The sequence below is a fragment of the Ovis canadensis genome, chromosome 1 (assembly GCF_042477335.2).
Source record: "Ovis canadensis isolate MfBH-ARS-UI-01 breed Bighorn chromosome 1, ARS-UI_OviCan_v2, whole genome shotgun sequence".
Lineage (NCBI taxonomy): Eukaryota > Metazoa > Chordata > Mammalia > Artiodactyla > Bovidae > Ovis > Ovis canadensis.
The window spans coordinates 276235010-276260251 of record NC_091245.1 but is presented as its reverse complement, the minus strand read 5'-3'; the positions used below and the strand labels follow the sequence as shown (position 1 = coordinate 276260251).

Below are 25242 nucleotides of genomic sequence, written 5' to 3'. Positions count from 1 at the left end.
TCCTCTTACAGTATGTGGATGACCTTCCGCTCTGCAGCCCCTCACAAGCTCTCTCTCAGACACATACCACTATTCTTCTTAGCTTCCTTAGCTCTAAAGGATACCGAACATCTCAACAAAAGGCCCAACTCACCCAGACTTCTGTGACTTACCTAGGTCTAAAGATTACCCTAACCAAGGCTCTAACTACTGACAGACTCAGCCTTCTCCGAGACCTCTGCCCCCTAGAGAACAAATCTTGTCCTTTTTGGGGTTAACAGGATTCTTCCGGCACTGGGTTCCCAACTATGCTTCACTGGCTAAACCCCTCTACACAGCTGCAAAAGACACCCCTACTGGACCGCTTTCTTCAGAAACAGAGGTCCAAAAGGCTTTCTATAACCTCTGCTCAGCTTTGCTGTCCTCTTCCCTGCCCTTCCTGCCCAATCCCAACCTCCCCTATCACCTGTACAGTGATGAAAAAGGGGGCATAGCCTTTTGAGCCCTCATACACCCTGCGGGACCTAAAATGCTGCCAGTGGCATTAATCTCCAAACAGTTAGACCCCACCGCCCGGGGATGGATCCCCTGCCTACGTGCCCTGGCAGCAGCAGCTTCTCTGGCTCCAGCAATTCACCATTACTAAGACACCGGTTCCTCCTGCCAGTGAGTGACACGCCCTGTCCAGTGCTTGACTGGCCTCATCCGCTGTGGCTGTTGCCAATCACAACTTTGGCTATACTCTTCACCATTGGACTGGCTGTCACGGCCCCCCCAGGACTGGCCGCCCACACTCCGACTTTCACTGGCCCTTACTTACCTTATCATCTGTTCACTATTCCTGAGGTGCTATTCCTTTGGAATGGCCTGACCTGGCCATATGTCTCTAGCCTGCCTTGAGGACTTTATCTTGACCCTACTACAAGACTTCTGGCTGGCTACCCCAATTATTGACTGTGACTCTTTCATCCAGGCAATTTCTGATCTGCAGTTACAGGAGAACTTCCTCCTTTTCACAAAAGCTCAAATTGATTTTTTCTCCTTTATCACTCTCCTCCTAATATCATAGCTAAACATGCTCTTGTCACTATTCCTCCAGGCCGAGATAACACAGGTTTGACAACCTACACCCTGTCCCCGGGGCTACACCAAACGAGACCACACACACACACACACACAAAAACTGGGTTCACAGCCTACACTTATGTCCACCGAGACTGTTATGTCTCACCTGCCCAGCCATGCTCCCATGGGGGTAAATGGTGTTGGTTGGCCAAGAGCCTTGGGGCTGCCAAATCAAACTCAGCCTCTAACTGCTATGAAGCTAGAGACAAAGACCTCTGTTTCACCATACAAACCCACTACGGAATGACAGACGGAAAGGGGGCCCAAGATCAGAGACAAAAACAAATCCAACATAAGCTCCAACAGGACCTCATAAAGTTGACAGCTAAAGCCTCTAATCCACACCATGAGCCCAATAAACTCCTACCCTGAGTTGTACATACAGCAAGGTGAAAAATGCAGAGTCACCTCAACATTCCATCTGTATTAACTTTTATCGATATCAGGTTCCTTCCTGCAAGAGTCTTATTTTTTGTACATTATCTTCTGGCCCAGAAGCCTGTTGACATTTTATGACCCCTTTTTGATAAAGGTTGGTCAGCCAGAACAATAATTTTCCCTTAAAGTGTTTCTTCTTAAATTCCTAGCCTGCATCACCCTTAAAGTACAGAGTTACATTCTTATGGAGCAAAAATTCAGTGGGTTACAGCAAAGAAAGAACTTATTAACTCAAAGTCTAATGTTGCTAATGCTAAAGCTGCTGCTTGTTTTTTCTACATCCTGACTATATGCACTCCCAGGAACACAATGGATAAGGGATGTGAGAACTTGGCAGCAAGCATTGGCTCAACAATGTTGCAAGAGTCTGGATAAACCTGCCAAGTAAGCTAGAATGCTAACAGGGGGTTTGAAACACTCTCTTCATGCCCAGGAGATTTATCAACTAGAGGCCTAAGTTAACTCTTTCCAGAGAAAGGTGGTCAGGGACAGCCCCCTGTTACTGTCAGAAGAGTTGATGAAAGGCATAAAATAGTAAGACAGATTCTAGTTTTGGGGTAGACGCTCGAGCAGGTCCAGGGGTCTATCGAGTCCTGAGGCCTTGCTTATCAGGACTCTTCTTGCATGACCTTGTCATGGGTGGGATCTCCCGTGCTGGCTCCTGGCATCTCCCCCTTCTTTATTTTTTAAGACAGCCAGATGTAATTCAGTCGCGAGCTTCTGAGTGCTCTGTCAAAGAGTTCTAACAATACAAGGAAGAATAATTATGAAAAGCAGAATTAGAGCGGCCACAGCAGCATAGCTAAAAATAGTAGAATGTTTTTTCCTAAAATAAAGTTAGAGAATGTATGGAAAAAAATCACTTGCAGCAACAAAATCTAATCGGGAGTGTTCCATGGGCTCTGTCTTCCCTTGAGACCCCAACCATTCCTCGCCCAACTGATCCCCCCAAAAACAGATAGAGGCCCAAAATCTCACTCAAAATGTCACTGAAATAACCTGGCCAATGGGGCCCTTGACCACCGAGGTTACTGTACCTCCCAGCCAACGCCTCTTGTGTCCTGGCCAATGACACCTCATTAACCACAGTGGCCTGTGACGGCTCGAACAAGACCCCCTATCCCTAAACCCTCCGGTATGCGGAAAACCTGGGATATTCTTTCTCTGCAATCAAACCACATTATTACAATGCTTCCTGCCCAACTGGACTCAGCCTTACACCCCAATCTTCCTTACTCCCTACCTGACCATTCTGACACCCCAGGCAATGGAGGACCAAACACAGTCAACCCACCGCCGGAGGGCACTAGCTGCAGCTCCCCTGCTCCTCGTGGGAGGTGTAGTCACGGCCTTAGGACTGGGGGCGGGAGGATTGGGATCAGCCACACACTTCTACTATAAGCTGTCCGCAGACCTCAATCGAGACCTGGACAAGGTGGAAGATTCCCTAATGGCATTACAAACCCAGATAACCTCTCTGGCAGCAGTGGCTCCCCAAAACTGGAGGGCCCTAGACCAGCTAACGGCTGAAAAAGGGGGAACCTGTCAATTCCTAAGGGAAGACTGTTGTTTTTTTTTGTTAACGCCTCGGGGATAGTTCATAACAAGGTCCGAGAGCTGAGAGAGAGCATCAGACTTGGACAGGCTGAGTCAGAAGGTTTTGATTTCTCGGGATGGTGGAGGTCGTCTTGGGCAAAATGGCTTCTCCCACTTCTCAGACCCCTCGCAGCCTTGCTCCTCATCCTGTCGATAAGACCTTGTGTTTTTCAGATCATTCTCAGGAGGGTCACGGAGCTGACCCAGACAGCTACTGGACAGATGCTGATGGTAGCCGCATACTCCAAGCTCCCGTCCAGAGACCCTGAGGCCCCCTAAAGGTCACCAGGATCCAGCCACGACCCTCAGCCCCAGCGACAACCCAGCTCAGCAGGAAGTAGCCAGAAGTGATAACAGCACGCCTTATCCTATCAAAAGGGCCAAAATGTAAGGCCGGACCCCGGGGGCCATGATGGGCCGCCCCTCCTCTCCCTCCCACTGGCGGGGGAAGTCCCTAACAGTAGGAGCCTCCCAGATCCTGGGGACCAATGACAGCACACTTCACCAGCTAAAGCCGCCCCACCCCAGGACCTGTCAGCCCGCAAAGCCTCGGCCTGGTGACCTATCCAAACCCCCATCCATCTAGCCTGACCATCCCTCGCAACAAATGTATAAAAACCACCCCCAACAAGGTCCGGGCGCGGACTTCCTCGACCTGCCTCGTTTGGGTCTGGGAACCCAGCCTGGGAGCGCTTCGCCATTAACAAGCCTGTTAGACACTCTTTTGGTGGCTAACACTAGCATGTGGAGACACTCTCCATTATGACTTCTAGGCCATTTGAAATAAATCACTTATGTCCTCACAGCAGGACCTATAGTTGTCACCATTTCTGGTGCATTTTCCAAAAAACAGACACCTTATCAGTGATCTAATAATCGGTGATGTCAAACCCCATATTTGTTTAAAAAGACAAAAACAAAAAAAGCACACAGCGGATGAAAACAAAGCTAAAACAGAAACAAAGCTCCTTCAGTTTCTGCCCCCAGAGTGCTTCCACTCCAGTTCTGGGTCTTGCTGAGTCTCATGGGCAATAAAAAGCAAAGCAAAGATGAAGAGCCTGCAGACCAAGGGCAGGGATCCAACCACTCTCTAGGTCACAAAGTAACTGGGAAAAACTCCCAGTCCCTGTCTGCCAGTAACAGCCATTAAATCTGGCCCTGCTGGTTCAATAATGAAGTTGCTTCTCACTGGCTTCACTTCAGACCTATTCTGAGATTCGGTACAGTTCAGAAGCTAAATGAGAAGCAAACAAAATTAATTTAACCTGCTTTATTCAAAGAACCATTTGCTGTACAGTTTTCAAGTTTGGTTTAAAAAATAGTGTTCTACATAGACTTCCTTTTGGGCTCTTATTGCTTTTGTTTGTATTTAAGATACTCAGTTCCAGTTTTCTCCTCTGTTTCAGTCAATTTTATTTTATTTTCAGCCATTCTATAATGCATCATAAATAATCCCAATTCATTTCTTCACACAATAACCAAACACTTCACATTTTGATAAAATATGCCTACGAGAATATTTCTTACAGGTTCAGTTAGTGTTATGCTTTCAAATAATCACATGGATTTTCAGTGTCCTTGTTAGTTTACTGAAGTTAAAACACAATATCATAATTCTGGGGCCTAAGAAGTTACTGGGCTTCCCTGGTGGTTAGGTGGTAAAGAAGCCACCTGCAATGTAGGATCTTAGGTCTAGAACTCACAAATAGAGTAACCAGTATGAAAACTCTTTGATGACTGACCCTCCTCTTTGCAGAGCATGTTATCATTACTCCAGCTTTTTCTTTTAAAAAACAAACAAACTAGACATACTCCTCCTTTGGCCTCATTCCACCAATAAACATGGCAAAACAAACAAAATTTCAATAAAATATCCAACCAATAAAATTCGATGCCTACCACCAATTTAAATAATAAAGAACGTGGTTAATGCTTACAGTGTCTGCATAAAGGCCTTGGATAAGTTACTAAAGAATCCTGGAATCCACTCACTGCCATTGGATTGAAGGCAGTTGCTCCAAGTGCCTGCAAATCTTGGAGGGAGAATCTCAGTACTTCTGCTGAATCATCAGACCCAAGTTCACCATGGAATGTTACGCCCTGTACTCAAAGGTGTAAAGGTGAAACAAGTTTCAACAGTCTCATCGACTTCTCCCCCAGCTAAAGGGCAGAGTCTAGTCAGTTAAGAATTTATCCTTTTGCACAATGTTAATCTGAATTCAGGGGATTTGTTCCAATTCTTAGCTCAGTTTTCACACCATATACTGAGTGATTCTGTCAGTGATTCTTTTGGGACACCAGTGAACCCAAGTCCCCATGAACTGACTAACCACCACCTACACATTCTGTGCTATTAATGTCAAACTAGCCTTGAACCCATAAATCCAAATTAAGCATCAGTATTTGATAACAGGCAAGCACACATTTAATTATTAACTCGTGCATCCAGCATGAGTATGGAGTTGGTGCTTCTCAAGTCAGGCTGCAAATCAAATTTAGATAGCAGCTTTAAAAAAAACACAGGTCCCTAATTTGTCCTAAGATGCTGATTCAGAAGATGTGGGGTAGGCCCAAGCAACCGTATATTTTAAAAACTTTCCAGGAACTTCCCTGGTGGTCCAGTGCTTAAGACTACTTCCTGGTTGGTGAACTAAGATGCCACATGCTTGACTGTGTGCTATGTCACTTCAGTTGTGTCCGACTCTTTGTGACCCCGTGGACTATAGCCTGCCAGACTCCTCTGTCCATGGGATTCTCCAGGCATGAATACTGGAGTGAGTTGCCATGCCCTCCTCCAGGGGATCTTCCTGACCCAGGGAAGATCCGAACCCAGATCTCTTACATTCCCTTATTGGCAGTCAGGTTCTTTACCACTAGCCCCACCTGGGAAGCCCAAGATTCCACATGCTGCTGGGCAACTAAGCCCTCAAGCCACAATTACTGAGCCCTCCTGCTGTAACTAGAGAGAAGCCCACACACCCAACAAGGAGACTTCATGGTGCAACTAAGACCCCATGCAGCCAAAAATAAATAAGTTTTTTTTTTTTAATAAAATTAAAAATAAAAGGCTTTCCATGCAATTCTGATGCTTGGGGGTAGAAACTGTCACATAGATACTGACAGAAACAATCCCACATGATAGAGAGATGAAGGGTCTATGCTTCTCTAACAGGGCCAAGGGACACTGTGCCAAGGATTATTCAAAGACACACAAAGAACATTTTGTGTTCAAAGTTGGCATCTTTCCGAATGCCAACTTTCATAGGTATTTTAAAACGCCATTTGTATTTTGGTGGCTACAAGTGTCAAAATTTACTTAAGATCTGTACATTTAAGTGTATGTTTACCTCAATTTAAAAGATCACTTTTATATTAAAATATGGGCAGATTCTGGAATATAATGCAAGATCTGCTTTTATTTTTTAGATGAACTCTAAAACTTTAAAGAAATCTCCCTCTTAGATGGGCTACATTAGGCTGGGTCCCCATACCCAAAGAGGCAGCCATTCTCATTCCTTTGCTTAGAGTGGGAGTTAGGACTTGAAATGCGAGGGGAAACCTTTTTGGAAGGGCTCAATGAGTTTAGGAATTCTTTCATTTCCAAAGTTTCTCATTCATTTCACTACCCAGGACCCACTCTCCTTGCTTCTGGCTTCTTTGCCTGTTTTAAGTCGCTCAGTTGTGCCTGACTCTTTGCGACTCCATGGACTGTAGCCCACCAGGCTCCTCTGTCCACGGGGATTCTCCAGGTAAGAACACTGGAGTGTATTGTGCTGCCCTCCAGGGGATCTTCCCCACCCAGGGATCAAACCCCTCTCTTGTCTCCTGCATGGGCAGGTGGTTCTTTACCACTAGTGCCACCTGGGAAGCTGCTCCGGTTTCTTTCCTTCCCACATATTACTAGTTTTCTGCTTTAAAACACTTCAAATCCTCAAAAACTTCCACTCTTCCTCATGATGTGAGAAGTTCTGTTTGCTACTAAGCAGGTAGTCTAATGCTCCTGAGGCCCTGGCATCATGAACCACACACTGTAAAGACATTTTCACTCAAAAATGCATTTTAAAAGGTTCTCTTCCTGTGATAAACCATGATAGAAAAGAGTATGAAAAAGTATGTACATAGAGGCAGAACTGAATCACTTCGTTGTACAGCAGAAATTAACACTGAAAATCAATAAATACTTCAACACATTTTTTTTTTTTTTACAGAAAGGTTCTCAGCTGCAGCAGCTGGTTATGATGAGAGGCTAACTCAAGACTCAAAACTCTCCCCACCATTTCCTGACTTCACTGTAAAGGCAGGGTGAAAGGTTATTAGCAACGATTACAGAAAATAACCGTCAGAAGTAACTAGGCTCAAGGGGCCCTTCTTATCTCCTGTGGCCAAAGAGCGGAAGGGTGAAGGGCGCACAAGCCTTCCTCTGGGTAAGTTATTTCAGCTGTCACTGGGAGATTCAGTGTCCTCATCTAAGGTAGAGTACACATCCGCTAACGGATTTAATTAGTTGGCATTTATCTTCACGGATTGCAAAGTTACGAACGTATCCATCAAATAAGCGTGGACGTCAAAGCCTAGAATACAAGGGGACGCGGGGACATAACCACACAACGCAAAAACAAAAGAGCCTCCTCGACCAACTTCCGGCGCCATTCCACCCCTCGCGTCCCAGCAAAACCCGCGCTCAGCCCCCGGAGCCACGCCCCTTTCTGCCGCGGCCCCGCCCAGGCCCCCCTTCCGCCCAACTCTGCGCAGGCGCCACCCGCCCTGCCGCGTTACGAAAAGGCTGTGGGGCGGGGCCGCAAGCGCGTGTCACGCCCCCTTCTGCCGCGGCCCCGCCCCTGCCCCCCCTCCGCTCAGACTCTGCGCAGGCGCCACCCGCCCTTCCCGGTTTCGAAAAGGCTCTAGGAGGTGGGCTGAGGCCCCAGAGCCCACTGCCCACCCACCTCTCACGCGCTTGGCGGAGGCCTCCGCCTCCTCCTGACGCTCCCCGGGTTCGTGAGGAGCGGGCTGGGGAGAAGGGCCGGCCCTGACAGGAGAGAGTGTTTACCCGGCGCCTCAGCGCCAGTGGGCTGGCTGCAGCCCCGCCCCTCCCCCTCTTTAAAGGTGCCGATCGCTCCCCTCCTCCCTCAGAGGAGCGGCCTCACGGTTGGTGTCCTCAGCGGCTGGCTTGACAGGGTGATTCCGCGCTAGCCTGCTGTCCGCTGCGGTGGGAGATGTCGGAAAGTAACCTGGCGGCGCGCAGTGACGGGCTCGAGGGGCAGGTGTCCGGGGCGCGAGTCATCGCCCAGGCCCTGAAAACCCAGGTGTGAGGCCTGCCCGCTGCAGAGAGCCCTACGGAAGCCGACGGGGCCGCCGCGTTGTCTTGGAAACGGGAAAGCGGCGGGATGGGGAGGTGGGCAGAAGGGAGGTTTGCGGGAGGTTTTCTTTTTACCGCCTCGGATGGGCGGGCTGGGGTCCCGGCCTCATTCCTCTGCTTTTGGCCACCCCCCAGGACGTGAATTACATGTTCGGCATCGTAGGCATCCCGGTGACCGAAATCGCCCTTGCTGCGCAGGAGGTGGGCATCAGATACATTGGGATGAGGAATGAGCAGGCAGTAAGTATGGACTCAGGGCCCAGCGCGTTCTCGGGAATGAGTAAGTGATGACAGATAGTTCACTGCAGACTGTAGCTGCTTACCGCTCGCTCCTGTAATATCTTACGCTTATCAATCACAACGCTCCTGGGAGGCAAGACCGATTGTTAATCGTCACTGCACATGAGAACAGTGAGGCTCCAGTTAAAAATAAATAAATGTGAAGTAAAATTATTAAAAGAGAGACCCACCCCCCCATCCCCCCCTCCCCACTACGCACACACAGAACTGAAGAAACTTGCTCAAGGAGACAGCTGGTATGAGCGGAACCAGGATTTGAACCCAGGTGTTCTCGCTCTGGAGTCCTTGCTCTTACAACTACCAAGTATGGAACTCTGCCAAGTCTACAGAGTGTCAGAATCGGAAGGGACAGTTACCTCGTCTGAATCGTGGCCCCCTGTGCTTCATTCCTATAACTAGCTATTGTTATGTGTCTGTTTCTGTGTATTATTTGCCTCGTCTGACTTCCCTATTAGGCTGTACATATTTCTTCTTCGCACATCTGTATCCCCAGTTTATCCGTGGGGCCTGCCTATGATAGTACCTGCAACATGAATGGGGAAAGGTCACGTCTCAGGTTGTGTAGTAGGTGGCTCTGCAAGGTGACAGGCATCACAAATGATAAAGCTGCAGTTGAACTCCAGAGATGTCCCAAGACCCAGGCCAGTGCTCATTCAACCTCATCACATTGCCACCCTTCTTAGAGGCTTATTTGGAAGCCCAAGAAAGGAAGTTAGGATGTTTTGTCAACCCCATCTCATTTCTTCCTAAAGGGCGTTGAGCATTTTCCCAGGTTATCTTGTGTTTAGCACCTTCCCCCTCTTTCTGTAATGAGCTGAAGTGCAGTTTAAAAATAAAAACATGCTGCTGCTGCTAAGTCACTTCAGTCGTGTCTAACTCTGTGCGACCCCATAGACGGCAGCCCACTAGGCTCCTCTGTCCCTGGGATTCTCCAGGCAAGAGTACTGGAGTGGGTTGCCATTGCCTTCTCCAAGACTAACCATATGAAAGGCCATAAAGGAAATTTCAACCCATCTCCAAGCAAGGATTGAAAATATATAGTATGTGTGACCGGACCATGTGGCAATAAACTGGAATTTAACAACAGGAAGATGGAAAATCCCCAAACATTTGAAAATTCAATGCATTGTAAATATTTGAAAAGATTAATTAAAATCAATAAACTTCACAACAGATTAAGAATAAAAGAGAAAAAAAATACAAATTACCAGTATCAGGGATGAAGAGGGAGATGTCACCATGAACCCTAACTAACCAGTGGGATGAAGAAGAAATCCCAATGGACAATGGAAAACATTTTGAATTGAATGATGATGAGAAAATGAGATCTCAAACATGTGAACTACAGCTAAGCAGTTCTTAGAGAAAATAGTTTTAAATGAATCTCTTAGTAAAGAAGATAAAAAATCAGTGCTCTGAACATGCATTTTAAGAAGCTAGAAAAAGGATACCAAAGTAAATCCAGACTGAAAGTAGTAAAATGTTAAACACGAGAGTGGAAATCAGTGGAGGAGAGAACAAAGGAACAGTAGAGAAAAAGCCGCAGATCCAAAAGAACAATATGGTAAATCTCTAGCAAGACTGATAAAGAATAAAACATAAAAAGCACAAATTATCAATGTTAGGAATAAAAAAGAGGGCATTCTATTGATCCTGCAGATGTTTAAGCAATTATAAGATGATATTTATCTTTCGCTTTTCACTTTCGTGCATTGGAGAAGGAAATGGCAACCCACTCCAGTATTCTTGCCTGGAGAATCCCAGGGACGGCAGAGCCTGGTGGGCTGCCGTCTCTGGGGTTGCACAGAGTCGGACACAACTGAAGCAACTTAGCAGCAGTAGCAGCAAGATGGCATTATGAATAAACTAGATGATATGGACAAATTCCTTGAAAAACTAAATATCAGATTTAGATTCTTAACTGATTATCTGAAATGTACAGATAGAAGATTACTTGTTAAAAGGAAAAAGTATTCCATTTTCCCCTTATTGAGAGTAAATTATTACATACATACTTTATACATATATAATACTTATTACTTAATATGATTTAATACTATAAAAGTTCCAAAATGCCTAAGTCCCAGTGTTTTTTCTTTGTAGGCTTGCTATGCTGCCTCTGCAGTTGGATATCTGACAGGCAGGTAAGCTCAAGTCTATGTTTTATTTTAGCTTCTTTATTAAACTTGAGTTGTAATGAACATATAGTATTAAATGAGTTTTAGGTGTCCAACATAGTGATTTGATATTTTTATACATTATGAAATGGTAACCACAGTAAAACCAGCTCCCATCTGTTACCATACAAAGTTGTTACATACAGTGTTATTAACTGTGTTCTCTATGCTGTATATTTCATCCCAATGACTTACTTATTATATAGCTGGCAGTTTGTACCTCTTAATCCCCTTCACCAATTTTATCCCTTTCTCTACCCACCTGCCCTGTAGCAGCCACCAGTTTTTCCTCTGTGTCTATGAGTCTGTTTCGTTTGTTCATTGCTTTGTTTTTGAGAGTCCACATATAAGTAAATTATATGGTCTTTGATTTTCTCTGACTAATTTCACTAAGCATAATATCCTCCGAGTTTATGCATGTTGCCACAAAGATTTCATTCATAAGATTTCATTCTTTTTTATTGATAATATTTCATTGTGTGTGTGTGTGTGTGTGTGTGTGTGTGTATACACACACACATCTTCTTCATTCATTCATCCATGGATGGACAGTGATGTTGCTTCTGTATAATGACTATTGTAAATAGTGCTGCATGAACCTAGGTACATGTATCTTTTGGAATTAGTGTTTGTGTTTTCTTTTGACAAATATCCAGGATGGAATTGCTGGATTGTATGATAGTTATATTTTTAGTTTTTTGAGGAGCCTCCACGTTGTTTTTCATAGTGGCTGCACCAATTTAAAGGCTGTCTTAAATGGAGGTTCCTAAGAAGTTACTTTATAAATTGAAACTGGTAAGCTGAATTCTATGGAGATACCATTTTGTCAAGTGCTTTAAGCTTAGAAAGTCATCTAGGGTGAAGCATTCAAGTTCAACTTAAAAAATTTGAGCAGAACACTTCATTTCAGCATTACTTTCTGTCAAAGACCAATTTACGTTATATATTTACTTGTTAAGAAATTTTTAAAAACCACTTTTTTTTACATACAAAAGTACACTGAGCAGTCAAAAATTTGCTTCTGTATGCAATCACCTTGATTTAGCCCAAATATCAGTTCAGTTCAGTTCAGTCGCTCAGTCGTGCCCAGTTCTTTGCGACACCATGAATCGCAGCACGCCAGGCCTCCCTGTCCATCACCAACTCCCGGACTTCACTCGGATTCACATCCATCGAGTCAGTGATGCCATCCAGCCATCTCATCCTGGGTCGTCCCCTTCTCCTCCTGCCCCCAATCCCTCCCAGCATCAGAGTCTTTTCCAATGAGTCAACTCTTCGCATGAGGTGGCCAAAGTACTGGAGTTTCAGCTTTAGCATCATTCCTTCCAAAGAAATCCTAGGGCTGATCTCATTCAGAATGGACTGGTTGGATCTTCCTGCAGTCCAAGGGACTCTCAAGCGTCTTCTCCAACACCACAGGTCAAAAGCATCGATTCTTCGGCGCTCAGCCTTCTTCACAGTCCCACTCTCACATCCATACATGACTACTGCAAAAACCATAGCCTTGACTAGACGGACCTTTGTTGGCAAAGTAACGTCTCTGCTTTTGAATATGCTGTCTAGGTTGGTCATAACTTTTCTTCCAAGGAGTAAGAGTCTTTTAATTTCATGGCTGCAATCACCATCTGCAGTGAATTTGGAGCCCCAAAAGATAAAGTCTGACACTGTTTCCACTGTTTCCCCATCTATTTCCCATGAAGTGATGGGACTGGATGCCATGGTCTTCGTTTTCTGAATGTTGAGCTTTAAGCCAACTTTTTCACTCTCCTCCTTCACTTTCATCAAGAGGCTTTTGAGTTCCTCTTCACTTTCCGCCATAAGGGTGGTGTCATCTGCATATTTGAGGTTATTGATATTTCTCCCTGCAATCTTGATTCCAGCTTGTGTTTCTTCCAGTCCAGTGTTTCTCATGATGTACTCTGCATAGAAGTTAAATAAGCAGGGTGACAATATACAGCCTTGACGTACTCCTTTTCCTATTTGGAGCCAGTCTGTTGTTCCATGTCCAGTTGTAACTGTTGCTTCCTGACCTGCATACAGATTTCTCAAGAGGCAGGTCAGGTGGTCTGGTATTCCCATCTCTTTCAGAATTTTCCACAGTTTCTTGTGATCCACACAGTCAAAGGCTTTGGCATAGTCAATAAAGCAGAAATAGATGTTTTTCTGGAACTCTCTTGCTTTTTCCATGATCCAGCGGATGTTGGCAATTTGATCTATGGTTCCTCTGCCTTGTCTAAAACCAGCTTGAACATCAGGAAGTTCACGGTTCATGTATTGCTGAAGCCTGGCTTGGAGAATTAAAAGTTGGCTTAAAGCTCAACATTAAGAAAACGAAGATCATGGCATCCAGTCCCATCACTTCGTGGCAAATAGATGGGGAAACAGCAGAAACAGTGTCAGACTTTATTTTTGGGGGCTCCAAAATCACTGCAGATGGTGACTGCAGCCATGAAATTAAAAGACTCTTACTCCTTGGAAGAAAAGTTATGACCAACCTAGATAGCATATTCAAAAGCAGAGACGTTACTTTGCCAACTAAGGTCCGTCTAGTCACGCCTATGGTTTTTCCTGTGGTCATGTATGGATGTGAGAGTTGGACTGTGAAGAAGGCTGAGTGCCGAAGAACTGATGCTTTTGACCTGTGGTGTTGGAGAAGACTCTTGAGAGTCCCTTGGACTGCAGGGAGATCCAACCAGTCCATTCTGAATGAGATCAGCCCTAGGATTTCTTTGGAAGGAATGATGCTAAAGCTGAAACTCCAGTACTTTGGCCACCTCATGCGAAGAGTTGACTCATTGGCAAAGACTCTGATGCTGGGAGGGATTGGGGGCAGGAGGAGAAAAGGACGACAGAGGATGAGATGGCTGGATGGCATCACGGACTTGATGGACGTGAGTCTGAGTGAGCTCCGGGAGATGGTGATGGACAGGGAGGCCTGGCGTGCTGCGATTCATGGGGATGCAAAGAGTTGGGCACGACTGAGCGACTGAACTGATCTGAACTTACTAGCATGTGAGATGAGTACAATTGTGTGGTACTTTGAGCATTCTTTGGCATTGCCTTTCTTTGGAATTGGAATGAAAACTGACCTTTTCCAGTCCTGTGGCCACTGCTAAGTTTTCCAAATTTGCTGGCATATTGAGTGCAGCACTGTCACAGCATCATCTTTCAGGATTTGAAATAGCTCAACTGGAATGCCATCACCTCCACTACCTTTGTTTGTAGTGATGCTTTCTAAGGCTCACTTGAGTTCACGTTCCAGGATGTCTGGCTCTAGATGAGTCATCACACCATCGTGATCATCCAGGTCGTGAAGATTTGTTTTGTATAGATCTTCTGTGTATTCTTGCCACCTCTTCTTAATATCTTCTGCTTCTGTTAGGTCCATACCATTTCTGTCCTTTATCGAGCCCATCTTTGCATGAAATGTTCCCTTGGTATCTCTAATTTTCTTGAAGAGATCTCTAGTCTTTCCCATTCTGTTCTTTTCCTCTATTTCTTTGCATTGATAGCTGAAGAAGGCTTTCTTATCTCTTCTTGCTATTCTTTGGAACTCTGCATTCAGATGCTTATAACTTTCCTTGTCTCCTTTCCTTTTCACTTCTCTTCTTTTCACAGCTATTTGTAAGGCCTCCCCAGACAGCCATTTTGCTTTTTTGCATTTCTTTTCCTTGGGGATGGTCTTCATCCCTGTCTCCTATACAATGTCACGAACCTCATTCCATAATTCATCAGGCACTCTATCTATCAGATCTAGGCCCTTAAATCTATTTCTCACTTCCACTGTATAATCATAAGGGATTTGATTTAGGTCATACCTGAATGGTCTAGCGGTTTTCCCTACTTTCTTCAATTTGAGTCTGAATTTGGTAATAAGGAGTTCATGATCTGAGCCACAGTCAGCTCCTGGTCTTATTTTTGTTGACTGTGTAGACCTTCTCCATCTTTGGGTGCAAAGAATATAATCAGTCTGATTTCAGTGTTGACCATCTGGTGATGTCCATGTGTAGAGTCTTCTCTTGTGTTGTTGGAAGAGGGTGTTTGCTATGACCAGTGCATTTTCTTGGCAAAACTCTACTTGTCTTTGCCCTGCTTCTTTCCGCATTCCAAGGCCAAATTTGCCTGTTACTCCAGGAGTTTCTTGACTTCCTACTTTTGCATTCCAGTCCCCTATAATGAAAAGGACATCTTTTTTGGGTGTTAGTTCTAAAAGTTCTTGTAGGTCTTCATAGAACCGTTTAACTTCAGTTTCTTCAGCGTTACTGGTTGGGGCATAAGCTTGGATTACCGTGATACTGAATGGTTTGCCTTCGAGACAGAGATCATTCTGTCATTTTTGAGATTGCATCCAAGTACTGCATTTTGGACTCTTTTGTTGACCATAATGGCTACTCCATTTCTTCTGAGGGATTCCTGCCCACAGTAGTAGATATAATGGTCATCTGAGTTAAATTCACCCATTCCAGTCTATTTTAGTTTGCTGAGTCCTAGAATATCGACGTTCACTCTTGCCATCTCTTGTTTGACCACTTCCAATTTGCCTTGATTCATGGACCTGACATTCCAGGTTCCTGTGCAATACTGCTCTTTACAGCATCAGACCTTGCTTCTATCACCAGTCACATCCACAGCTGGGTATTGTTTTTGCTTTGGCTCCATCCTTTCATTCTTTCTGGAGTTATTTCTCCACTGATCTCCAATAGCATATTGGGCACCTACTGACCTGGGGAGTTCCTCTTTCAGTATCCTATCATTCTGCCTTTTCATACTGTTCATGGGGTTCTCAAGGCAAGAATATTGAAGTGGTTTGCCATTCCCTTCTCCAGTGGACCACATTCTGTCCAAATATAGTAGGAGCAAAATATGAAAAGTTTAGTGAAATACAATGTGAGGATGGTAAATACCTTATACCTTGCATGAAGGTTCATATAATTTTTTAAAAAAAACTAATTCAAAAAGTTTGAAGACCTTCGAAGTCCCAGAAGATTACATTCCACCCTAAAGCGGCGTGAATCAACTAGTGCACCTGACCTGCTTTTAATGTAGTCAATTCTGTTTTGCTTTCAGGCCAGGAGTCTGCCTTGTTGTTTCTGGCCCCGGTCTCATCCACGGTTTGGGCGGTATGGCAAATGCAAACATGAACTGTTGGTAATTAGATTATTATTACTGAGAACACGTTCTTGAAAATATCAACACATGATTTTATCCAGTGGAGAACTGGTACTCTGTGGTGGGAAGACGGGGGGGTCATATGCTTGAGGAAATGACTTAGTGAAAAACTAAGCACAGTGTTAGGAAGAAAATTAAAAAAACATCGACAATTCTTTTACCTAAAGAAAAACACTTAATATTTTGGAATGAATATGTGTATATTCCATATCTATATATGTATGTGAATGTGTATATAAGTCTCTTTAAGTGAAGAATTATTTATTAAAGATCCCAGCTCAGTATGCAAGAATGTATTTAATTTTTCACCTTGTCTTGCATAACCAGCAAGACAGTTGAAATCATATTTATTGAGTTGGTTTTATAAACAGATTAGTTGCTCTTGCCCTTAATCCTGGTTCTTAATCTCTGATTCTTTACCGTACAATCATGTTAAAGGGGGCTGTGTCTTTTTCCTTTTTAATAGTTTAATTCATATTGATTTGCTTTTGGCCATGTTGGGTCTTTGTTTCTGAGTGGGCTTCTCTCTAGTGGTGGCGAGCAGGGGCTACTCTAGTTGCGGTGGGCGGGTTCTCATTGCGCTGGCTTCCCTTGTTGGGGAGTACAGGCTCTAGGGCACGTGGATTCAGTAGGTGTAGCACATCTGCTCAGTAGTTGGGGCTCCCGGGCTCTAGCGCACAGGCTCGGTGGTTGTGACACACAGGCTTAGCTGCTCCGCGGCAAGCAAGATCTCCCTAGATCAGGGGTCACAGCTGCGTCTCCTGCATTGGCAGGAGGATTCTTTACCACTGAGCCGCCAGGGAAGCCCGAGGGGACTATATTCTGTTCAATTCATACAATGTTTAAATTTCCCATGGGAAGGGCATTATTTTCTTTCTTGCCATGTGTTTCTTTCAGGTCCTTCTTTGCTTTCTTCCTACACTTTCTTATCAACGTCAATGTCTCATAATTTTTAAGTAACTTTAGCTTTGCTCTCTTTTATTCCTCCCCGAGAATTTTATTGCTGAGGAATTTTTCTCATCATTCTGCCATTTCCAAATAGACTTAGTTAGGAAAGTATGGGAAAAAAATGTTTCCTTCTCTTAATCTCAAGAATAATAGGAGCAGCATAACAATTCATTTTACATCATCGCCTCCCAGAGGTTTTAGCATCAGTATCCAGAAGAGGCAGAGGCGAGAGGGGTATGGAGAAAAAATATTTACTATAAATTTCAGACTTTTCTGAAATTGAGGAAGTGTTTTCTCAGACCAAGATGTTTCCTAAATCTTTTTAAATTGACAGTTTTTTAAGAGAAAATGTAATTCTTTCTTTTTCTTTAACATTCACTGAGTGTTTTCTATTCTCTGGGCACTTGTTGTAATTCTCTTTCAAAAAATTAATATTTCAGGCCCTTGATTGTGATTGGTGGTTCCTCTGAAAGAAGTCAGGAAACAATGGGAGCCTTCCAGGAGTTTCCTCAGGTACCCGTCTCTAAGATCTTCCCTCTGTCAGTCAGTTCAGTTCAGTCGCTCAGTGGTGTCTGACTCTTTGTGACCCCATGAATTGCAACACGCCAGGCCACCCTGTCCATCACCAACTCCCAGAGTTCACTCAGACTCACATCCATCGAGTCAGTGATGCCATCCAGTGATCTCATCCTCTGTCGTCCTTTTCTCCTCCTGCCCCCAATCCCTCCCAGCATCAGAGTCTTTGCCAATGAGTCAACTCTTCGCATGAGGTGGCCAAAGTACTGGAGTTTCAGCTTTAGCATCATTCCTTCCAAAGAACACCCAGGGCTGATCTCCTTCAGAATGGATTGGTTGGATCTCCTTGCAGTCCAGGGGACTCTCAAGAGTCATCTCCAACACCACAGTTCAAAAGCATCAATTCTTTGGCACTCAGCCTTCTTCACAGTCCAACTCTCACATCCATACATGACCACAGGAAAAACCGTAGGCGTGACTAGACGGACCTTAGTTGGCAAAGTAATGTCTCTGCTTTTGAATATGCTATCTAGGTTGGTCATAACTTTTCTTCCAAGGAATAAGTGTCTTTTAATTTCATGGCTGCAGTCACCATCTGCAGTGATTTCGGAGCCCAAAAAAAATAAAGTCTGACACTGTTTCCACTGTTTCCCCATCTATTTGCCATGAAGTGATGGGACCAGATGCCATGATCTTTGTTTTCTGAATGTTGAGCTTTAAGCCAGCTTTTTCACTTAGTATAATTATACTCCATTAAGATTTATGGAGAAGAAATTAAAACTCCTATCTGCAAAATAAAAACATAAAATAGAAATACCTGAGATAACTTAAAGGTGATTTTCCTCAACTACAGGAAACTCTCCATGTGAGTGTTAAGAAAGCTTAGGTTCTACTTAGCAATCTTCCAAGAAAGATAACCTTTTTGACAGAAATTTAAACTCTGAAAATAAGTTCTTTAAAAAATCAAGAAAATGCAGAAATAAAAATGATTTGGGACTGTCAGACTTTGAGGAAGAGAAAAGGTGAAAGGAAAAATCCTGCTCACACCTGCGGGACTAAAACTACCAACTGTTCTATAGATTTTATACCAAAAAGTACTAAGAGAGACAGTTTCTATACAGTGCTTCAAAGTACACTAAACAGTGAAAAATTAGCAACACTGAATCTATGACAAACAGCATAGCACAAAACATACAAATGGAAACTGGCAGAAATGTAAAAATAGATTATCATTATTATAATGAGATAGAGCAGATAAAGTTGTGTATCCCTGGATGTAGAATTTCTGGGTCCAAGGATATTCTTACTTACATTTTTAGGAGATATTGTCAACTTCTCTCCCCATTTACTTTCTCACCACAGTTTATGACTGTTATTACCTAACTTTTTCATTTTTGCCAATCTGAGAAATGAAAATGGTGTCTTGTTTTGATTTTCTTCCTAAATTGTACCAAGGCAGATGTTTGGTTGTACTTTGCAGAGGCTTTTAAGAAACAATCCAGATAATGCATTTTTCTCCATCTTGCCTCTAAACATAATAGAATGTAGTGTCTTAACACGGAGAAGGCAATGGCACCCCACTCCAGTACTCTTGCCTGGAAAATCCCATGGACTGAGGAGCCTGGTAGGCTGCAGTCCATAGGGTCACGAAGAGTCGGACCCGACTGAGCAACTTCCCTTTCACTTGCATGCACTGGAGAAGGAAATGGCAACCCACTCCAGTGTTCTTGCCTGGAGAATCCCAGGGACAGGGGAGCGTTGTAGGCTACCGTCTATGGGGTCGTACGGAGTTGGACACGACTGAAGTGACTTAGCAGCAGCAGCAGTGACTTAACATTTCGTCTTCTTTCAGAAGAGTAATATGATACATGCACTTATTTTAAGTGACTTTTTTTTCACGTATAGGTTGAAGCTTGTAGACTATATAGCAAGTTCTCTGCCCGGCCAAGTAGCATAGAAGCTATTCCCTCTATTATCGAAAAGGTAAAGTATTTAATTACAAGCTCTCCAGGTCCACTGGTTTTTCTCAGTTGCTTACACGTGTGTTACTTTTATTCTCAATAGAGAGAGTAAAAATTTGGAATATATCAGGCAGTTAACAATGATATTGATAAATAGCTACATACATTTTAATATTCACTGTCCTTAATTTAATTAAAGAACCAGATAAAAGAAATTTTTTGGAAGAATTTTTTCCTATACTTTAGTTTTTAATTTTTTTAAATTATGGAAAAGTAAAAAGAAAGATAAAATGAAACCCTGAGTGCCCTTTCTTCTTATACTTCTGTAAGATTATTTTTGAAAATTAGTACTAATGCATGTAAGACCATTTCTTAGTTGATTAAGCAGTGTATTAATAAATTGTGTGATTTTACATTTAAGCTGTTTCAAAAGCCATGTGTTAACAGAAACCATTTGACACAGGTTACAGCATCATAGTTTCTGAAATCTTTGGCAAATCATTAAGATTAGAAAGCAGGTGAAAGTACATGTTACAAAAACTTGGCAGGCAGAACCTAATGGATAATTTCTAGGACTGAAGCGTAGTGAAAAATGAATTTTAAAGCCCTAAGTGAGTACTTTCGTATCTCTCCCCTTTGAAACAAAAATATGGAATCAATACAGTGCATTTCAATTTTAATTAAAATTGCTTATTTCTAAGGATGTTGCATCAACTAAGGATGTCGAGAAAAATTAAAATAGTATTCATTTCACAATTTTAAATTATCTTTGAGTAGGATGTGATAATGAGGATTGAGATTTTTAAAATGTTTTCTTCCATTTGTGATGAACTTAGGCAGTGAGAAGCAGTATTTATGGTCGTCCAGGTGCTTGCTATGTCGACATACCTGCAGATTTTGTGAACCTCCAGGTGAATGTGAATTCTGTAAAGTGAGTAATAGTTAATTGGAGTTCTTTCTCAATTATGTTACCATAAGCTTACCTTTTTCGGAGAAGGCACTGGCACCCCACTCCAGTACTCTTGCCTGGAAAATCCCATGGACGGAGGAGCCTGGTAGGCTGCAGTCCGTGGGGTCGCTAAGAGTCAGACACGACTGAGTGACTTCCCTTTCACTTTCCAGTTTCATTCATTGGAGAAGGAAATGGCAACCCACTCCAGTACTCTTGCCTGGAGAATCCCAGGGATGGAGGAGCCTGATGGGCTGCCGTCTATGGGGTCGCAGAGTTGGACGTGACTGAAGCGACTTAGCAGCAGCAGCAGCAGCAAGCTTACCTTTTTAAAAGAATTTACCTAGCAGCTTATAAATTACAATTTTCACTTGTCTTAGCTTTTGCAGATTTGGTGATTAAAATGAATCCTGGCCAAAGGGCTTAATTCTCTTAATTAAAATTGTATTATTTAAGAATTACCTTGGAGTTTAAATACTAAGTCAGTTATTTGGAGCTTCCCAAACTCCTCATTTGAAATTATTCTTCCAGTAGCCATAAAAATTTAATCCTCATGTAGTATGGTTATTTAGAGTCTTATGGTTGGTGTAAATCAAGGGTTGAAGTGACTGTTGAAAAATTACTATAACTCAGCATAAAAAATTTTAATCTGTCTCTGTGATTTAAAAATAGTTCAGCACCAGATGTTACTATGATTTGCCAAGTCCCCTTATTCCATAAATAAACACTGAGTGAACAATAAGTACAACAAACTGGTAAATAAGTCACCCCTGGTAAGGTTGGCTACTTGGGTTAATGCATCACCCTGAGTACCATTTAGCACATTTCTGCTGTCAAGGACTGGGTGGTCCTCCAGTGACTGCTGAGAGACAGCGGGCATTTCTGTTCACTCAGGATACCAAGTCTGGCTTCCATTTGGGAGAGTCAGACAGAAAGGGTGTTGATTTCTTGTAATTCCTGAACATGAAGATCAAAATAAGATTATTGGGTTTGCAATTTTTGTGAAGACTTGAATGTCCTTTTTGGGTATTATATGCCCAAGTTTTGTACAGTATGATGTTTATTGATTAGGGTAAATGAAATAAAACACTGAGGATTTGGTGTCTAGAAATAACTATGACCATTTTAATATTTATTTTACTAATGCATATCGTGGTACTAAAATGTGGACTTAGTGAGTGGTTACCTTACCTATAGTGAGGTAGGTAGAGCATGGACTTTGGAAACAGAACAACTCACTTCAGCATAGTTGCCATATGCCATCCAGGGACCCTGGGCAAGTTACTTACTTTCTGAGAAGTTGTTGTTTTCCCCCCACAGTAGTGAAATGGATGTAATGATAATACCTAATCTTATTATTTTGAAAATTAAATGAAACTACATGGCATATAGTATTAAGTATTAAATTAGTATTTTTTTAAAATTATTTCAACCACAATAACTACCGCTTCATTGTGAAGTCATTAGGTCTGTTTTCCTGTTAATGATTTGCTTATTTGGCTATTAGATGATCTTAGGGAATAAATTTTGATTTATCAGAATTTATAGATATAATGGTTATATAGGAAAAAGTGTTTATCTTTTAGTTTTTAAATCTTGCTGCTATAATCTACTTTAAAATGGCTTAGGAAGAAATGTATATGGGTGTTTATATGTATACATGTGAAACAAATGTAAAATATTAGTAGTGGCCTCTACAGGGTGGGTATATGCAGTTTAGCACACTATTTTTTTCTACCTTTTTTTGTATTTTATATTTTCACAATAAAAAAAGTTTAAAAATTGGCATCCTTTAATTAACAGAGCTCTTTACTTCCAGGTATGTGGAGTGCTGTATGCCACCTCCTGTTAGTATGGCAGAAACCTCTGCTGTACGCATGGCAGCATCTGTAATCAGGAATGCCAAGCAGCCCCTAGTCATCATTGGGAAAGGTAGCATTGAATGGAACTCTAAATCTTGCTAGGCTTTCAAAAGAATGCTGATTCTGTTTAGAACTTGTCTTCATTGTTTGCTTCCCTGACGTCTCGGACAATAAAGAATCTGCCTGCAATGCAGGTTTGATCCCTGGGTTGGGAAGGTTCCCTGGAGAAGGAAATGGCAACCCACTCCAGTATTCTTGCCTGGAGAATCCCATGACAGAGGAGCCTGGTGGGTAACAGTCCATGGGGTCACAAGAGTCAGACACCACTCAGCGACAACACCTGGTAGACAGACCTGATCATCGGTAAGTGTGGTGTGTGTAGAGAACTGCAGTGGGTTCTCGGGAGACAGCAACAAGGTTCTTGTGTGGTGATGTGGAAAAACAATTCAGAAGAGATGATGCTGTAGCTGCCCAGTGGAAAAAGACATGGGTCACTGGTCACGGAGTGAACACAGAGAACCCAGGCATCGAGGAAGAGGGAACCGAATGGACCAAGATATTGAGGCAAGAAGGAGAATGCAAGGAAGTGTTCTGGATTTTAAAAAAAGGAAATATTTTTCATCCTGCATGGGTGAGAAAAGATTGTAAGGTATTTTTATAGGGGTGAGCATTACATTGAATCTGAATGTACTACACTATTTGCTTGGATTCAGCAGAGAATTATAAACACTGGATGTAGAGTAACATTTACTAACTCTGAGAAAGAGCATAAAGTTAAATAGCTAAAATGACAGCCTTGGTAACATGAGAAACAAAATCATTTCTGTATCCAAACAGTGAGTTGTTTCCAGTGCCATTGAGGGTGTAAGAGATGGTTATTACTACAGGCACATAATTGTAAATAAACAAATGATGTGACCGCCTCGGGTTTAGTCCTGTCGCAGTCACTGGGTTATGGAGCCTACGAAGTGATCTACAGAGCTTTAGAAACTTAGGCTCTTTGTTAGAATTTCCATACATAGACTAGACAATGTGCAGTCCTGGTTGGCTGGTGGTGGGGAGCAAAGTCTTTGCTTTCCCAGCTGCACCTCCCAGTCTGTGTGTTCAGGTAATTGTTAGTAGCAGTAATTCAGTAGGAACATAGCACAGAACCGACAATTAAGAATAACAAGAGTGGAAGGTGCAACTTTTATTTGTGGGTAGACATACTTCAGAATAATTGATACTATTACTTGGCCGGGGGGAGGGAGGAATTAGAACTATTGCCTTCTTAACCATTTTAAAATACCAAAGATAAAAAACCGTAAGTCACCATTTGTTTTGAGTTTAAGCCCTGAGCAGGAGAATCTTTGAGAAGTTCTAAAAGCAATCTCACATGAACTCTTGTAAGTGTCTGGAGCTTAACTGCCTTGTCCAATACATCTGGATTTGCTGTAGGTGCTGCTTATGCACATGCAGAGGAGAGCATCAGGAAGTTGGTGGAGCAGTGTAAATTGCCGTTTCTGCCCACCCCCATGGGAAAAGGTGTTATCCGTGACAACCATCCAAACTGTGTAGCTGCTGCCAGATCCAGGTATGGGACAACTCCAGATTTTAAATACAATAGCTTGGTGCTGGGGTCCAGCCCCCGCAGGATCCAGGGGAACCCAAAGGAGAAACAGCGTCAGCGAAGAAAATGATTTAGAGAGAGATAAGAATGTTGTAGATAAGAAAAAAGAGGAAAGAAAAAGGCTGATATTCCTTGGTTTACACAGAAAGCTAATAAAGTCTTAGAGGCCCAGGCAGGAAAGTGAATGCAGAGAGCCTCTGTGTTCCAAGGGATCAGCCTGAAAAAGAGAGGGAGGGAGAGGGAGAAAGGAAAAAAGAAAAACACAGGGTGACCAAGCTTCTTCGGTGAGTGAGGCCCATTAGTTTATTTTCAAAAGGGACTTTTATACCTTAACTTGTGCACAGAGGGAAATGAAAGATGCAAAATCATACAGAGTCAGCCCAAACATTACATCTGTTTTGTCTATATCGAAACCAGGATTTTTTTCTGCATACCTTTCCCATAAACAGTGTTGTGTACATTATCTTTTGGCCTTGGAGGCCTGTGAACATTTTATGACCCTCTTTTGATAAAGGCTGCTCAACCAGAAAACTTATTTTCCCTTGAAATGTTTTTTCTTTGTATTTCTAATCTATGTCAGCCTCAGAAAATGCTAAACAGAGTTACATTTCTCACAGAGCAAAGGTACAGTGAGTTACAACAAAGAAAGAACCAGTTAGCTCAAAGGTCCAATGTGGTTAATTTCAAGGCTACACTTGTTTTTCTTACATTCCAACTATGTTAACTAATGCACTCCCAGGTGCACAGTGGATAAGAGATATGGGAACTTAGCAACAAGCATTGTCGCAATAATGAAATCCTACACCAGCACTACTCTAATAACTTTTAACTCTTTGAAAGGCTCTATGTTTCAGGCTTCCCGTGCCTCTCACAGCTGGGAGGCCGTGAACGGTCATATGCGTAGCTGCAAGAGTCTGGATAAACCTGCCAAGCAGGCTAGAATGCTAACAGAGGGGGTTTGAATTGAAATATTCCTCTCATGTCCAGAAGACTTAGTAGCTAGAGCCCTAAGTTGATTTTCTCCAGAGAAAGGTGGTCGGGGATAGCTCTCTGTTAATGTCAGAGGAGTTGGTGAAAGTCATGAAATAATAAAACAGACAGATTCTGGTTTTAGGGTAGATGGTTGAGAAGGGGGGCCCCTTGAGGCCTGATCTCGCGTTTGCCCATCAGGCCTCTTCCTCATGACCTTTGCCATGGGCGGGATTCCCCACGCTGGCTGCTGGCAGCTTGGCACATTTCAGGCTCATTTAAATTAGT

At 43.0% G+C, this 25242-nt stretch overlaps 2 protein-coding genes across 5 annotated transcripts in view; one reads left to right on the top strand and one right to left on the bottom strand.

The window, feature by feature from the left end:
* Nucleotides 1-8524, bottom strand: part of BTD (biotinidase) — a 57648-nt gene extending 49124 nt beyond the window's left edge. The window contains exon 1 of one of the 4 annotated variants that reach the window (XM_069568463.1): nt 8283-8524. Coding sequence is in view for 2 of the 4 variants with exons in the window: in XM_069568435.1 (XP_069424536.1) it covers nt 5076-5086 (11 nt within the window). In the remaining 2 variants the exon portion in view is untranslated. Of the gene's footprint in view, nt 1-799; nt 984-5075; nt 5255-8081 lie in introns of those variants that run through there. The other 3 variants (XM_069568454.1, XM_069568435.1, XM_069568446.1) reach the window with 3 other exon arrangements.
* The window catches only part of HACL1 (2-hydroxyacyl-CoA lyase 1), a 43492-nt gene continuing 26222 nt past the window's right edge, over nt 7973-25242 (top strand). The window contains exons 1-9 of the mRNA XM_069568427.1: nt 7973-8441; nt 8630-8734; nt 10898-10938; nt 16039-16119; nt 17529-17601; nt 19510-19587; nt 20402-20496; nt 22334-22446; nt 23814-23949. Of these exons, the coding sequence (XP_069424528.1) occupies nt 8352-8441; nt 8630-8734; nt 10898-10938; nt 16039-16119; nt 17529-17601; nt 19510-19587; nt 20402-20496; nt 22334-22446; nt 23814-23949 (812 nt within the window). The 5' untranslated portion in view covers nt 7973-8351. The remainder of the gene's footprint in view (nt 8442-8629; nt 8735-10897; nt 10939-16038; nt 16120-17528; nt 17602-19509; nt 19588-20401; nt 20497-22333; nt 22447-23813; nt 23950-25242) is intronic.